Source organism: Salvelinus namaycush, chromosome 33, assembly GCF_016432855.1.
Source record: "Salvelinus namaycush isolate Seneca chromosome 33, SaNama_1.0, whole genome shotgun sequence".
Lineage (NCBI taxonomy): Eukaryota > Metazoa > Chordata > Actinopteri > Salmoniformes > Salmonidae > Salvelinus > Salvelinus namaycush.
The window spans coordinates 26,448,375-26,463,332 of NC_052339.1; the positions used below are offsets into that span (position 1 = coordinate 26,448,375).

Sequence of the window (14,958 nt, forward strand, 5' to 3'; positions counted from 1 at the left end):
TCTTCTCACACAAAAAAATGGAAATGCACTTCTACAAGCACATAGATATGATTGGACACGTGTTACAGTGTAACATTAATACTATGTTAGCTAGAATTCAGCTATAAGGTATGTTTTTCTATTCATTCAACCAACTGGAAAACCAAGGTTACTGAGAAGGAACTCAAAGCCTGGAAGATTGGAGAGAAAGACAACTTGTAATTTACAGTGTCGCTACAGTAATTGCCTAGCTGAAAATCAACAAAAAACAATAACCAGTCTTCAGAGATACCGGGGAAAAACACGCCAACCCCCAAAAATGTGCGCGAGAGAGCGTGAGAGAGAGAGAAAGGAAAACACCTAATTGCCAGCTCTCCCCCTACGGTAGCCTAACACACAAAATTAATGGGAAATGTAGTCGCCGAATCAAAGGCTTTATATTCGTGGCGTGAGCAGTAATTTCTTACTTGTACTTGGATCTGCACTTTGACTTCCGCTTACAATGGCGGCATCAGACAAGAGGCTGATCCAGTAACACCCCTGATCAAGTCAGCGACACAAAGAGAAGAGCTCTTTTGGGCTCCCAAACCAAATGAATCTAGTCTGAATTGACTCTGGAGGCAGAGCTGAATTAAGACCGGGAGCTCTTAGAAATGTTCCAATCACCCACGACACCGTTTACCAGTTTAAACCCTGAGGGCCACAAGTGTCGGCGGCACATCCTTTATTCCCAAGAGAAAGAGTGTGACATCGGGCCTTCATTAGCCCCGGAGCCACAACACAAAAGCGTGCTCCACAACGACCCAACTGAACGACCCTCGACCCCTGATACAATGGCAGTTGGGTGTAGTAACTGTTGGGTGTAGTAACTGTTGGGTGTAGTAACTGTTGGGTGTAGTAACTGTTGGGTGTAGTAACTGTTGGGTGTAGTAACTGTTGGGTGTAGTAACTGGCTGCTGATACCATCAAACTGTAAACAGTCACCCATTTCATTAAGACCGTGGGAAAACGGTGGCTTTAACAGGCAAACAACGAGTCCCCGTTTTCCATCCTACTCCAGTTCCTCTAGTTAGATCACATAACGTGAAGGTTCTATTGAGAACCTGAACACAGAACAGTACTTAGATGCTATTCTATAATCACATTACACACTCCAATGGGCTGCTTATGAGGTCTGGCAACATTACTTACCACGCCGTTCATGAGACACCTGCACTTTAGGGGTTATGTATGCTAATCGAATGAGAAGCGGGAGAGTGCCATTAACGTATCGCAGGGTGATGCGAATGTAAACTGTGGTGAGGTGAAGACAGTGTCTGTGTACGCCGACCATTAGCACACAAACAGGGCTAGGAGTGTGTGTGTGTGTGTGTGTGTGCGCGAGACACCTTTATTAGGGCCGCGGCGTGCAAGTGCTGCCACCTCTCATGTAACAAGCATCAGAGTGGACGGCTTATTTGCGGCGCGTGCTGGCTGTGTGCTAAAGGCTAACGTTCGGCTAGCAGCCTGTAAATTCCCCCGCTGGGCTTTGCCGCGTTCAAGAATGACCTGTTACCCTAATGACAAAGGGAGTTAAAGGACAACCTTGTCGAGTCTCCCAACAGACGGGCCAAATGGTCTTCCCTCTTACCACCACCTCCTCCTGTCTCCAAATTCCCTGCTCTTCTTCGTAATGACAGTGCCTGTCAGCCAGACAAATGAGCATTCCATTGTTGTAATTAATTTGATTCTTGTTCTGCATGAAACCTTCCTTGTAGGATTTAATTAAGGTTTTGTTCACGCGGTGGGCAGGGCCCCACCTGGCTGCTTTAAGCTCACAGTTAAAAAATGGGCCCTTCTCTCTGGATTCCCTTGGAAGTGCTCACACATTCCGTCTCTCAGTGTGTGTGTGTGTGTGTGTGCGCGCGCGCGTGCGTGCGTGCACATGCGTATAGGAGTGAGCGAGAAAGAAAGGAGCGCCGGGGAGGGAAGATGGAGAGGAAGCGTCCCGCTCAGCTCATCCTTCATCCCAGGCAGTTACTCCTCTTGTTTTACCAAGCCTTCAGAAAAGGCTTCCAGGGAAATAATGGAGGGATGTTGGCGGTTCTGCATTAGTCACGCAGCCAGGTTACATCCCAAATGACACCCTAGTCACATATTTAGCGCACAATGTTTTACTAAAAGTTGTGCACTATATAGGGAATTGGGTGCCATTTGGGATGCATCAGCCTAAACTCAGCATTTAGCTCGGATGTAGAACTTGAGCGGCCTTCAGGCTATAGGAGACCGTAGTGCTCTTTACCTTATAGCTCTTATCCAATCTAATACAACACTTCTACCTCATAGCAGTCCAGTTGAACAAAGTATCATAGACTGTACCAATTACTACCTGATCTGTTCCACTTCAATGTATCCCAATGGAGAAATGGACCATTAGTAACGCTAATTTAAAAACTGGACAGGCCTTGGCCTACCTTTGGAGTTAGCGAGTATAAAATGAAGTACAACTTTATATACTGCACAGATACAGGGAAGGAGGAGGGCTAGGTAGGTAATGGTGAATTGCCTCCATCTATCTCTCCTCAGAAACCTTGTGTTCTCTTTCCTTCTCCCCTGCCTCCACCTGTTCTGCCCTCTCTGCTGTAATTGGCACATGGCATGTTGGATCAAAGACAAACTGCATTCAATATTTCATTAGAGCGCTGGGTGCGTGTGACTGCTCAATCTGAGGCGAGCGGCAAGCGACTCGCTGTTAAACATGAGCTTGGCTGGGCGGCCCTGACGCGAACTGAGAGGCATAATCTCACACCGTTTACCATATTACTCCTCCTTAAACGGCCAAGGAGAGAGAGGGGGGGAGAGGGAGGAAGAAGGAGCGAGAGGGGCGGGGGGGGAAGAAGGAGAAAGAGGGGAAGAGCATGAGAGGAGACTAGGGAACCAGAAACAGGGAGAGAAATAGATAAGGGGAGGAAGCGAGAGAACACGAGGGACAGAAAGGAGAAAAAGAAAAGTCAGAAGCCACGAAAGACACACAGCACCACATCTCCTGCTTTAAGAATCCCGCTCATCCCTCTATGGGACAGTTAATTGGGCATAACAAACCAAACAGCATTTTCTGGAAGTCACCAAGAAAAAAACCTCTCCTTTAAAAATCCAAGCAACAAGCTCCAAATATAGAGGGGAGGGGGGGATATAACAAGAATAGAAAAATAGAAAATGTCATCATATCTGGGATGTACAGTGCCTTTGTAAAGTATTCAGACCCCTTTACTTTTTACACGCTTTGTTAGGTCTTACTCTAAATCGTTTTTTTAATCTTCTTATCAATCTACACAATCTTAATTGTTTTGTTAAAAAAAATGAAATATTACATTTACATAAGTATTCAGACCCTTTACTCAGTACTTTGTTGAAGCACCTTTGGCAGCGATTACAGCCTCGAGTCTTCTTGGGTATGATGCCTCAAGCTTGGCACACCTGTATTTGGGGAGTTTCTCTCATTCTTCTCAGATCCTCTCAAGCTCTGTCAGGTTGGATGGGGGAGCGTTGCTGCACAGCTATTTTCAGGTCTCTCCAGAGATGTTCTATTGGGTTCAAGTCCGGGCTCTGGCTGGGCCACTCAGGGACATTGAGACTTGTCCCGAAGCCACTCCTGCATTGTCTTGACTGTGTGCTTAGGTTCTTTAGCGGGCTGTCATCTGCCTTTTACCGAGGAATGGCTTCCGTCTGGCCACTCTACCATACGGCCTGATTGGTGTAGTGCTGCAGAGATGGTTCTCATTCTGGAAGGTTCTCCCATCTCCACAGAGGAACTCTGGAGCTCTGACAGAGTGACCATCGGGTTCTTTGTCATCTCCCTGACCAAAGCCCTTTCTCCCCCAATTGCTCAGTTTGGCCCGTGGCCAGCTCTAGGAAGAGTCTTGGTGGTTCCAAATTTCTTCCATTTAAGAATAATGGAGGCCACTGTGTTCTTGGGGACCTTCAATGCTGCAGAAATGTTTTGGTACCCCGTCCTCAGATCTGTGCCTCGACACAATCGTGTCTCGGAGCTCTGCAGACAATTCCTTCGACCTCATGACTTGGTTTTTGCTCTGACATTCACTGTCAACTGTGGAACCTATAGACATGTGTGTACCTTTCCAAATCACGTCCATTCAATTGAATTTACCACAGGTGGACTCCAATCAAGTTGTAGAAACATCAAGGATGATCAATGGAAATAGGATGCACCTGACCTCAATTTCGAGTATCATAGCAAAGGGTCTGAATACTTACGTAAATAAGGTATGTTTTTTTATTCATAATAAATTAGCAAAAATGTATAAAAACCTGTCATTCACTGTCATTATGTGTTAATTGCTGAGGATTTTTAAAATATATTTTTTAAATCATTTTAGTATAACGCTGTAACGTAACAAAATGTGGAAAAAGTCAAGGGGTCTGAATACTTTCCAAAGGCACTGTATGTGTTCTCTCCCGATGGACATTTAGTAGGCTCTTATTCAAATCCAAGCCAGGGGTTCTTCTGCGGAGCTTTCACCCCTCTATTGAAAACAAGCAGGTCAAACTGAAGCAAGCTCACATTCCTTCATGATTGCCATCCTTTTTGTCTCTCAAATAACAGTTTCTTCCCGGAATCACATAATTTGTTGATTGATTGCGTGTTTTCAATCAAAGCAAATGAACTGAACAATCAACAGAGTTGGAAATACTAAACCAACTGGCACAGTTGACCCAAGGCATCTCCCGTGGTAAATGGCTTTTTGTTTTAGGACGGCTTAAAACGCATGGCTTAGAACGCATCTCAACCAATCACAATGCTTGTTTTGACAAAACGCGTTGTAGAAAGTATATACTGTTTAAAAATGCATAGCTGTAATACACAATACTACAGCCCTTCTTTGCTCCTTTGCCACCACACAGACTGCATAGCATCATACACAGAGTGCATAGCATCATACACAAAGCTGTCGTCACCATCACAGTAGGCTTTTAGCACCACTGTACCAGGGTACAGATGAGGAATTTACATGGTGTCAACAGTGCCTTTCAAAAACAACTGATCTAAAACATGGAGAAGAAATGGAAAAATGAGCAGCACCGAAATGACCACGGACAGAGAGGATCATGGGAGTTGACTGTTGAGGTGGATTCTGGGACAGGGTTAGGCCAAGAGGCGTGTCGGATACAAAACTGTCTCACGCCTGCGCAGCTATTCTGAAAATGGGACGGGTTATGGAGCAATGCTACTTGGGTTACAGAGAACACAGTTTCCCTCTTAGTCAATAAAGCACAAAATACTCTAGAAAGCACAATACAAGGAGAAAACGGAGTTCTCCATTTTTTATGTTTATGGACAAATATAGTAGTATCTACGTCTATAGGTTTTCTAACTGTTTTATAATAGTAGTGACTGATCAAGGTCCCCTTTCAAACTACAGCATTGGCTGGAACGTCGTCACAATTTAGAAAGAAGCATTTTGCCTCATTTGAGTGTCAGTTTTCAATTAATTTAGATCAATTATATATGTTACCCATTATTTATAAATGATCTGGTCAAAATATTTGCAATTCCACTTTGATATTGGCAATTCGACTTCAAATTGGATCTTGAGGTGAGTAGATTAGCCATTAGCTTACGTTAGCTGCTAGCCGTTAGCGTACGTTAGCTGCTAGCCGTTAGCTTACATTAGCTGCTAGCCGTTAGCTTACATTAGCTGCTAGCCGTTAGCTTACATTAGCTGCTAGCCGTTAGCTTACATTAGCTGCTAGCCGTTAGCTTACATTAGCTGCTAGCCGTTAGCTGCTAGGTGTTACCTGCTAGCCAATGTTAGACCAATTAGGCCCTGGCTGGCAGTTTGAAAGGAGAGAAAAGTCACCAAGAGGTTTCATGCATGGTAAATAAAGGCGGTGGTCGCAGATCGAGAAAGCATGGCACTAAGCGTTTTCAGTCACAAAGTGGGTTACTTACAGGTAGTAAGTGTAGGAGTGATAGGTTCTTCTGCCCAGTGGGGTGGTGGTAGGATATAAGCAGTGGTGGGGGACAGGAGGGGAAATGGAATGGAAGGAAAGGAAAAGGAAAAATATTAATGTACTGGAGAAAAATATATAGAAATGAAACCCCCCCCCCAAAAAACACGATATGGAGGCATAAAGTGACGTTTTTTACTAGTACGACTGTGAGGGCAAGGTGGTTGCTTGGGGGGACAACGTCATGCGTGGAGGGGTAGAGGGTGAGGGCCCACAGAGTTACAACATTCAGTTACAGTGGGTGGGCGGAGTGACCTGTTGATTGGCAAGTCAGGTGTGCAGGTGTTGCAGGAGAGAATTGTGGGTAACATAGTGCATTAGTGGCAGGTTGACATTTATTGTCATGAGTCTTGCCCTGGAGGCAGAACTGAGCAATTTCCGCTAGATGGGCCAGCTGCAAAGTCAAAATTGGCTATGTCTTAAAAATGTAGGAAAACAAATATTAGCTTTTTGGTCTTAATTTCAGGTTATGGTTAGGTATTAGGGTTAGCAGTATGGTTAAGGTTAGGCTTAAAATCATATTTTATGACTTTGTGGCTGTGCCAGCTAGTGACCATTCTACAGAGGTGCCTCCAGGCCATGACAATAAAGGCCAGCCTGCGCCTTAGTGAAGGTGATAGGCTGTTATTGAGATGATAGGTGGGCTGTAGTGTTATTGGAGAGTGGGCGAGTGCAGGAAGAGGACAGGGGAGGAAGCTCATTGGAGCTGTGTTTAGAGAGCAAGTTTATCAGGAACTGGCTGGAATAACATGTTTGTACAACAGCAGTGGCTTTAATATTCATAAACGTATTCCTCTCCTTTTTCTTACACATGTACTGTTTGACAATCCAAGAAGGAACAACAAACTAGAACATTGGGCAGTAATAACAAAAACAACACTAATGTTGACACTAGTTATTACTCTGAGACACAAGCCTCTACTTTTTCTTACACATACACTGTGTGACCATCAAAGACACAACTAAACCACTGCTGATGTGATTTGGTCCCTGATTCCCGATTAGAATCGCTGAAATAAAAAACGGTTAATAAAACATGAAGGTCATCATGATTTAATGAATAGTCATTGGATTGAAATACAGAACAATAGCTATACGATTAATTAGGGCCGATTTCAAGTTTTCATAACAATCGGAAATCGTTATTTCTGGACACCGATTTGGCAGATTTCTTTTTTTTACACCTTTATTTAACTAGGCAAGTCAGTTAAGAACACATTCTTACTTTCAATGATGGCCTAGGAACGGTGGGTTAACTGCCTTGTTCAGGGGCAGAATGACAGATTTTAACCTTGTCAGCTCGGGGATTCAATCTTGCAACCTTACAGTTAACTAGTCCAACGCTCTAACCACCTGATTACATTGCACTCCACGAGGAGCCTGCCTATTACATGAATGCAGTAAGAAGCCAAGGTAAGTTGCTAGCTAGCATTAAACCTATCTTATAAAAAACAATCAATCAATCAATCATAATCACTAGTTAACTACACATGGTTGATGATATTACTAGTTTATCTAGCGTGTCCTGCGTTGCATATAATCGATGCGGTGCGCATTCGCGAAACAGGACTGTCGTTGCTCCAACGTGTACCTAACCATAAACATCAATGCCTTTCTTAAAATCAATACACAAGTATATATTTTTAAACCTGCATATTTAGCTAAAAGAAATCCAGGTTAACAGGCAATATTAACCAGGTGAAATTGTGTCACTTCTCTTGCGTTCATTGTACGCAGTCAGGGTATATGCAACAGTTTGGGCCGCCTGGCTTGTTGCGAACTAATTTGCCAGAATTTTACGTAATTATGACATAACATTGAAGGTTGTGCAATGTAACAGGAATATTTAGACTGATGGATGCCACCCGTTAGATAAAATACGGAACGGTTCTGTATTTCACTGAAAGAATAAACGTTTTGATTTTGAGATGATAGTTTCCGGATTCGACCATATTAATGACCTAAGGCTCGTATTTCTGTGTGTTATTATGTTATAATTAAGTCTATGATTTGATAGAGCAGTCTGACTGAGTGATGGTAGGCACCAGCAGGCTCGTAAGCATTCATTCAAACAGCACTTTCGTGCGTTTTGCCTGCAGCTCGTCGCTGTGCTTCAAGCATTGCGCTGTTTATGACTTCAAGCCTATCAGATTAGGCTGGTGTAACCGATGTGAAATGGCTAGCTAGTTAGTGGGGTGCGCGCTAATAGCGTTTCAATCGGTGATGTCACTCGCTCTGAGACTTGGAGTAGTTATTCCCCTTGCTCTGCATGGGTAACGATGCTTCGAGGGTGGCTGTTGTCGATGTGTTCCTGGTTCGAGCCCAGGTAGGAGCGAGGAGAGGGACGGAAGCTATACTGTTACACTGGCAATACTAAAGTGCCTATAAGAACATCCAATAGTCAAAGGTATATGAAATACAAATCGTATAGAGAGAAATAGTCCTATAATTCCTATAATAACTACAACCTAAAACGTATTACCTGGGAATATTGAAGACTCATGTTAAAAGGAACCACCAGCTTTCATATGTTCTCATGTTCTGAGCAAGGAACTTAAACGTTAGCTTTCTTACATGGCACATATTGCACTTTTACTTTCTTCTCCAACACTTTGTTTTTGCATTATTTAAACCAAATTGAACATGTTTCATTATTTATTTGAGGCCAAATTGATTTTATTGATGTATTATATTAAGTTAAAATAAGTGTTCATTCAGTATTGTTGTAATTGTCATTATTACAAATACATTTTTTTTTTTTTTTTTTTAAACGGCCGATTGATCGGTATCGCCTTTTTTTGGTCCTCCAATAATCGGTATCGGCGTTGAAAAAAATCATAATCGGTCGACCTCTACTGACAACTGTACAGTATGAAACCACTTTACTACCCTTTAGAACAGGGGTTCCGGAATGTTTTCACTCGGGCCCCCATTCCCCCATTTCACTCGTGCCCCCAGTTTTAAAAGCTCATTTTCGTGCAATAAAAATACATTTAGCCATGTATAATGTGTATTTATGTGATATTTGAGTGACTCAAACATTACAACAAAATCTAGAGGCTAAAAAAAACTAGCTAAAAACACTAGCTGACATTGGCTAGTTGATCTGGACATTTCTGACAAGTTATAAATAGCTCTCTACATCATGTAATGACTGACATGACAAGAGGAACTGATGATGCACTACCCAATTTAGAAATTGCATCTTGTGCATTCTACTATCACAACTTTCAAGCCTGCTGGTTTCCTGTTCTACTTGATAATTAATTGCACCCACCTGGTGTCCCAGGTCTAAGTCAGTCCCTGATTAGATGAGGAGTAAAGTTTGAGGGCTCTAGATACTGAGAGCAGGGTAGAGCACATACCCCAGAGAAATCTGCCGAAACACCCATTGCGCTACACCCGTGCGTGTGGAGGCAGTTTGTCTATCTGCTCAGCATCCGCTTGTCTATCTGCTCAGCATCCGCTTGTCTATCTGCTCAGCATCCGCTTGTCTATCTGCTCAGCATCCGCTTGTCTATCTGCTCAGCATCCGCTTGTCTATCTGCTCAGCATCCGCTTGTCTATCTGCTCAGCATCCGCTTGTCTATCTGCTCAGCATCCGCTTGTCTATCTGCTCAGCATCCGCTTGTCTATCTGCTCAGCATCCGCTTGTCTATCTGCTCAGCATCCATTTCTGGGGCTGCTGTGTAGCACTCGCCACCTCTTTCCCCCCTCCCCCTCCCCCCCTTTCCCCCCTCTCCCTCTTGCATTGGACTAGGGCTAATGTAAACTAGCCTGCAGCTACACAGCCACAGGCATCTCTGGCTCTTTGAAAACAAATAGTGCTTTCATACATTTTTTCCTCTTATCTTTGCTAGTTTTTCCTGCCACAAGATAAGCCTCTGAAATATTTTCCTATTCCCATTACCGAGGTCATTAATACAGTGGCATTTGTTTTAGTGGATGGGGGGGGGGGGGGGTATGAATATTTCAATGCATAACGTATAGCAGTGCCATTAAACAGTTTTAAATGGTGCTTATCAGTGTCATCAAATAAACGATTTAGCCTTGACGTTGACGATGCAGGGGGTTTTGAAGGTGAAGGGACAATCAGAGGGAATTAATTTGATTTGGCCTTTCATGTAATTACAGGATGCAGACAAGTCTCCTGTTAATCTACAGTATCAGGGCAACGCTGGACCTCAGGGAGCATGGAAACATTCAAACCTTCTTTCAATACACCAACTCTTCATGTGTTGACAAAGGGCTCTAATGTAGACAGCAACACATAGTATACAATTGCAGACTCTAAAAAGTTGTACACTAATTGCACACACAAATTGTCTGTACAGAAATGACACAGATCGTGGAAATAGTATTTTTAGTGGCTGCATCTGTACCATACAGGTGACAGTACAAAGACAGTTTGGGAGTCTCTGACCTTTTCTTCATGACCAGCACCACGCCGAGGAAGATTATGACAAAGAGGAGGATACCAGCGATGACCCCGGCGATCTTCACCGTGTGGTCCGTCTGCTTCTCCGGCTCCACCGCGTCAGGCTTCCTGGTCGCAGCCCCTGGTGGTCAAAGAGAATGGGTTACAACCGTCACCGGGCGGCCATTTTTGGATCCATGTCATCATCATCACTATGGGTTGTCACATCATTCACTTCTTTCTCATCAAGGACTCATGCAGGGTAAAGACAACACCCGTTACCAGTGAAGCGTTGACTATGTAAGACTATAGGGAAAGGATTTAAATGAGAAGGGGAATTGCTACACTGTTGTTATAGTTCATTACGACAACGCTGTCTTCAAGTCTACCGGGTGGTCTAACTGTGCTTAGGAGTTGGAAAACTCCAGCAACGTACAATCCGTTTTCCATATGGCAGGAAAAGACCAACCTTGTAAAACGGATGCCTTACTGTGTGACAGTTCATACTATGCTAAGCTGGCCTCTATCCATGTTACATTTAATTCCATGTGATGAAACTGATTTTTGACTGACGACGGTGAAGTTCACCGCTGCATGTTCTCTCTGGTTTCCACAGCTGCTCTACACTTCAGCCGTGCACTCCCTTGTCTGTCCTCCAGCCTCCCTCCTACCATTATGTGTTTATGCACCACTATCTTTCCCTCTATCCCTCCCCCCCAATCCTTAAATGAAGCAGTAATTTGCCCTCGCCTCGCCTCAGCTCCTGCACCTGAGAGTTCCAGATAAACTCATTAACTGTCCCTTTTTACACACCCATTGTCTTCGGGCGACACAGAGCTCGAGCACGTTGCCTCTGTTGCGTTTGGATAATCAAATCTGGGTCATGTTCTGTAGCGTGGTGAGCGCCACCGCACAAACACGAAATAAGGGGGACTACTTGCTAGGGAGCAATTTATTCCCCAAGCATGCAGTGGCGGGTGATCACACCGAGGGCCAAGGCATTTCCAATCTGTTCCAATGAGATAACCAGGCCCCTCGCAGCGTCTCAGAAGAGACACTGTTTCACTGGGACCTTCCCCTCTGAGGAAAGGAGAGATGGAGAAAGAAGAGGAGAAGGAGAGAAACAAACGAGAGGAGAGAGAGAGTTAGAGAGATGAAAGGGGGAGAGCGGGATAGACAGAGTTAGAGGAGAGAGGGAGAGAAAGAGGGAACGAGACAGAAAGAGAGAGGGAGCCTCCTGCTCTCCTGTTCACAGTATAATGTGATGGAACGACAACCCGCGGCCTGATGAACTATCCATTTCCTCACACTAAATGAGTTTGGGATGAAAAATAGTCAGGACACGTCGTTCAATTTTCCCCGACACCACGAATCTATTCCTCCCCGCCTCCACCACTACTTCAATCAAAGGGTGGCAACATCCATCACTATCGTTGTTACCGCTGTGACGGATAGGGGGGCCAACAAACGGGTGGCTTATTCCACGGTAAGAATTTGTTTTACTCCGAAGGGTGAGTCTGGGTGAAGTGAAGGGAGAGAGGAGAGGGTAGGCTTGGAGTACAGAGGGCCCAGGAGAGAGAGGGTGACCACCCTCCAGGTTCCACACCAAGGTTGACCATGTCCTTGGACAATAATCATCTGATGGGTGTTTATATTTGTCGTATTGAAATGTGTTTTTTGCATATCCCAACTCTCCCCGAGACTCTCTGAGTGTGAGGGTCACAGTCAGGGTCAGCCATTATCAACACTGACCCTGGAGCAATTAGATTCAAGGGCACAGACAGATTTTTTTCATCTTGTTGGCTCGGGTATTCAAACCCAACGACCTAACAGCTAGGCTACCTGCCGACCTTCCATGTTGAGTCCAGAGGGGGACAAACAGTCATTAGAATTCACCTACCAGGCAGGCAGTCTCTCAGAACGCAAATGTCTGTTATCAATTGATCAGTTATTCCATATAATTGTGAATACCACTAGATATAGCTCTCTGGATAACCAGAGAGCTATTGAGGGGTTTAGGTGGTGAGGAAAAGGCCTTCAAGGAAAGCAGTAAGGAGGACGTCTGACTCTTATCAGGTAAACCTTGCGTGGGCAAAAATACAGAAAACATTGGGTGCTCACATGTGAACAGAGGTTTTAAATATATTCCCAAGCTAAAAGACTGAACAGTCAAGGTCAGCTTGACTCACTTGGTATCTCCAGTTTGTTCGGGAAACGTCAAAACATCTCCAGCTGTTTTGGACTTTCTAACTATTTACTTTCACGCCAAGCTTTTCTACTTCAAATCCTCTCCTTGACATCTCTGTTTATGGGTCAAAAGCAAACTGAATGCCCCAAGAGGCATAAAACACTGGTCCTTTTTAAGTTTAAACGGCAGATATCTCCGGCTTTGAAGAAGGGAGTGAAGCTTTCGTGCTTTCAGGGAGGCCGTTTCATGTCAAACTCAAACTATGCGAGGTGCTTTGGGGGATAGGGTGTTCCACTAACTCTGTGTGGGAGGGTGTGTAAACGTCGGGGCTGAAACACCACAAGAGCTGGTTAACAACACACAGCGGCCTCCACTGCTTACATTTATCATGTCCCTAGGACGTAAACAGTGTAAATAAAACAAATGCTGATATTTAATGACCCCTGCCAGGTCACTCCTATCGACACGTTGTTGTCCATGTTGTATTAAAACTAGACGTTTCTGACTCATTTTTTAGAAAATGTTAACTGGAGTTTAACTGGTAGCAGTTGGTTTAGTTTCATAACTTAAGGGAAAACTGAAAATTGTAAGAGTCAAAACTATGTTGCAAATTTGTAACACAATTTGTACTCAAGTCCAAAGTTTTGAACATACATGTCTTTCCCAGCAGTACTTTTGACATTGCATCCACCTAATGTTCCCTTTTCTTCCCCTCAAAAAATCATGTTCATTCCCCATGACCTGGAACAAGCCTAAAACGTCCATAGTTAAATATTTCACAGGAGAACATTTTCCATTTCACAGTGTCTGACTGTGTGTGACTGGGTAGAATCATTTGGCTTCTTGTATAAACAGAAGGAGGAAAGTTGTCACCTTTCCTTTGAAGCCGAAAAGGGAACATTAGGTGGATGCAATGTCAAAAGTACTGCTGGGAAAGACATGTATATGTTCAAAACTTTGGACTTGAGTACAAATTGTGTTACAAATTTGCAACATAGTTTGACACTTACAATTTTCAGTTTTCCCTTAAGTTATGAAACTTAACCAACTGCTACCAGTTAAACTCCAGTTAACATTTTCTAAAAAATGAGTCAGAAACATCTGCCTGGTAAATATTTGAATGTCATTTTCTGACAGCAGGTTGAGCAGGATGTCTTTGTCGTGCCAGAGTGTCCAGCTTCTCGGTTTCATGCTCGCTGCAGAGGCCTGTATTGATCTCTTTTTCCCCACTCACAACTCCTACATCTGCCTTGAATGAAAATGAGCTCATTCTATGTTTTTGCAACACAACCAGGTGTTCAAGGTACTAAATCCCATGTCACACTATCTGTAAGATATGAATAGGATAAATACTGACCAAATGACAGGTATGAATACAAAGTGGAAAATAAGATATCTGGTAACCTAGTTAACCCTTGACGGTCTCTCAACAAACATGACACACGCTACAAAAAGACACACGCTACAAAATGTAACAAACAGATGTTATAAAACATTAGAATGCACAAACAGACATACATTATGAATGATGAATCTTGGCACACACACACACACACACACACACACACACACACACACACACACACACACACACACACACACACACACACACACACACACACACACACACACACACACACACGAGGAGAGAGCTGGGAAGTTGTAGTGGTGGTCTGACCTGTTAGTTGGTTGTCGCCAGCCGCGGGGGCGATGCGTATGTAGGGAGTGGTGAGCTGTGTCACGATTATGGCGGCTAAGGCAAAATAACAAGTTGTTCCAGGCCAACATGCAGGAAGTAGAGGGAGAAGGAGAAGAAGAAGAGGGCAAGGTTGAAGCCAAGAGACTCAGGCAAACAGGAAAACATCCCTAATCACACAGAGCAGAGAAACGGTAAGAGGGAGAGAGAAATAGATACTTCTCTCAGGGAGGAATAGAAGGTTACATATAGTTCACAAGCTTGGCATTGGTTTTGTAACGGTTATGTTTCTATACATTAGTAATCGTCCCAGAAGCTTGGTTAATTACTTGTTTGTGTTGTGTGCTCGTGAACAGCAGGGAGGGAACTAACACAGGGATTTCATACAAACCTGAGGGAGCCATTCTAGAGATATGAGACTGAATATAAACATTCTGCTAGAGCCACTAAAATCTTCAATATTCAGTTCAGGCTCTCTCACTGTCATGGTTATGGCCTTCTGTATGAGCAGTTTGTCCCGCACCACAGCCCCCTCTGGGGATCTGATTGGCTGCCACCGCTATGACTGGCAGGTACCCCGAGAGGTGCTGAACCTATTAGCAGATGCTACTTTAATGCGCCAACGCTCAGGTCCAATAAAATCTGATTACCGCCATAAACTATAACGAA

At 43.9% G+C, this 14,958-nt stretch overlaps 1 protein-coding gene across 3 annotated transcripts in view; it reads right to left on the minus strand.

Moving 5' to 3' along the window:
- Positions 1–14,958, minus strand: part of LOC120028099 (receptor-type tyrosine-protein phosphatase mu-like) — a 305,294-nt gene that overhangs the window by 72,194 nt on the left and 218,142 nt on the right. The window contains exons 14-16 of one of the 3 annotated variants that reach the window (XM_038973265.1): positions 14,272–14,346; positions 10,412–10,547; positions 5,930–5,959 (exon numbers count right to left, since the gene is read on the minus strand). In XM_038973265.1, the coding sequence (XP_038829193.1) occupies positions 5,930–5,959; positions 10,412–10,547; positions 14,272–14,346 (241 nt within the window). The remainder of the gene's footprint in view (positions 1–5,929; positions 5,960–10,411; positions 10,548–14,271; positions 14,347–14,958) is intronic. The other 2 variants (XM_038973266.1, XM_038973267.1) reach the window with 2 other exon arrangements.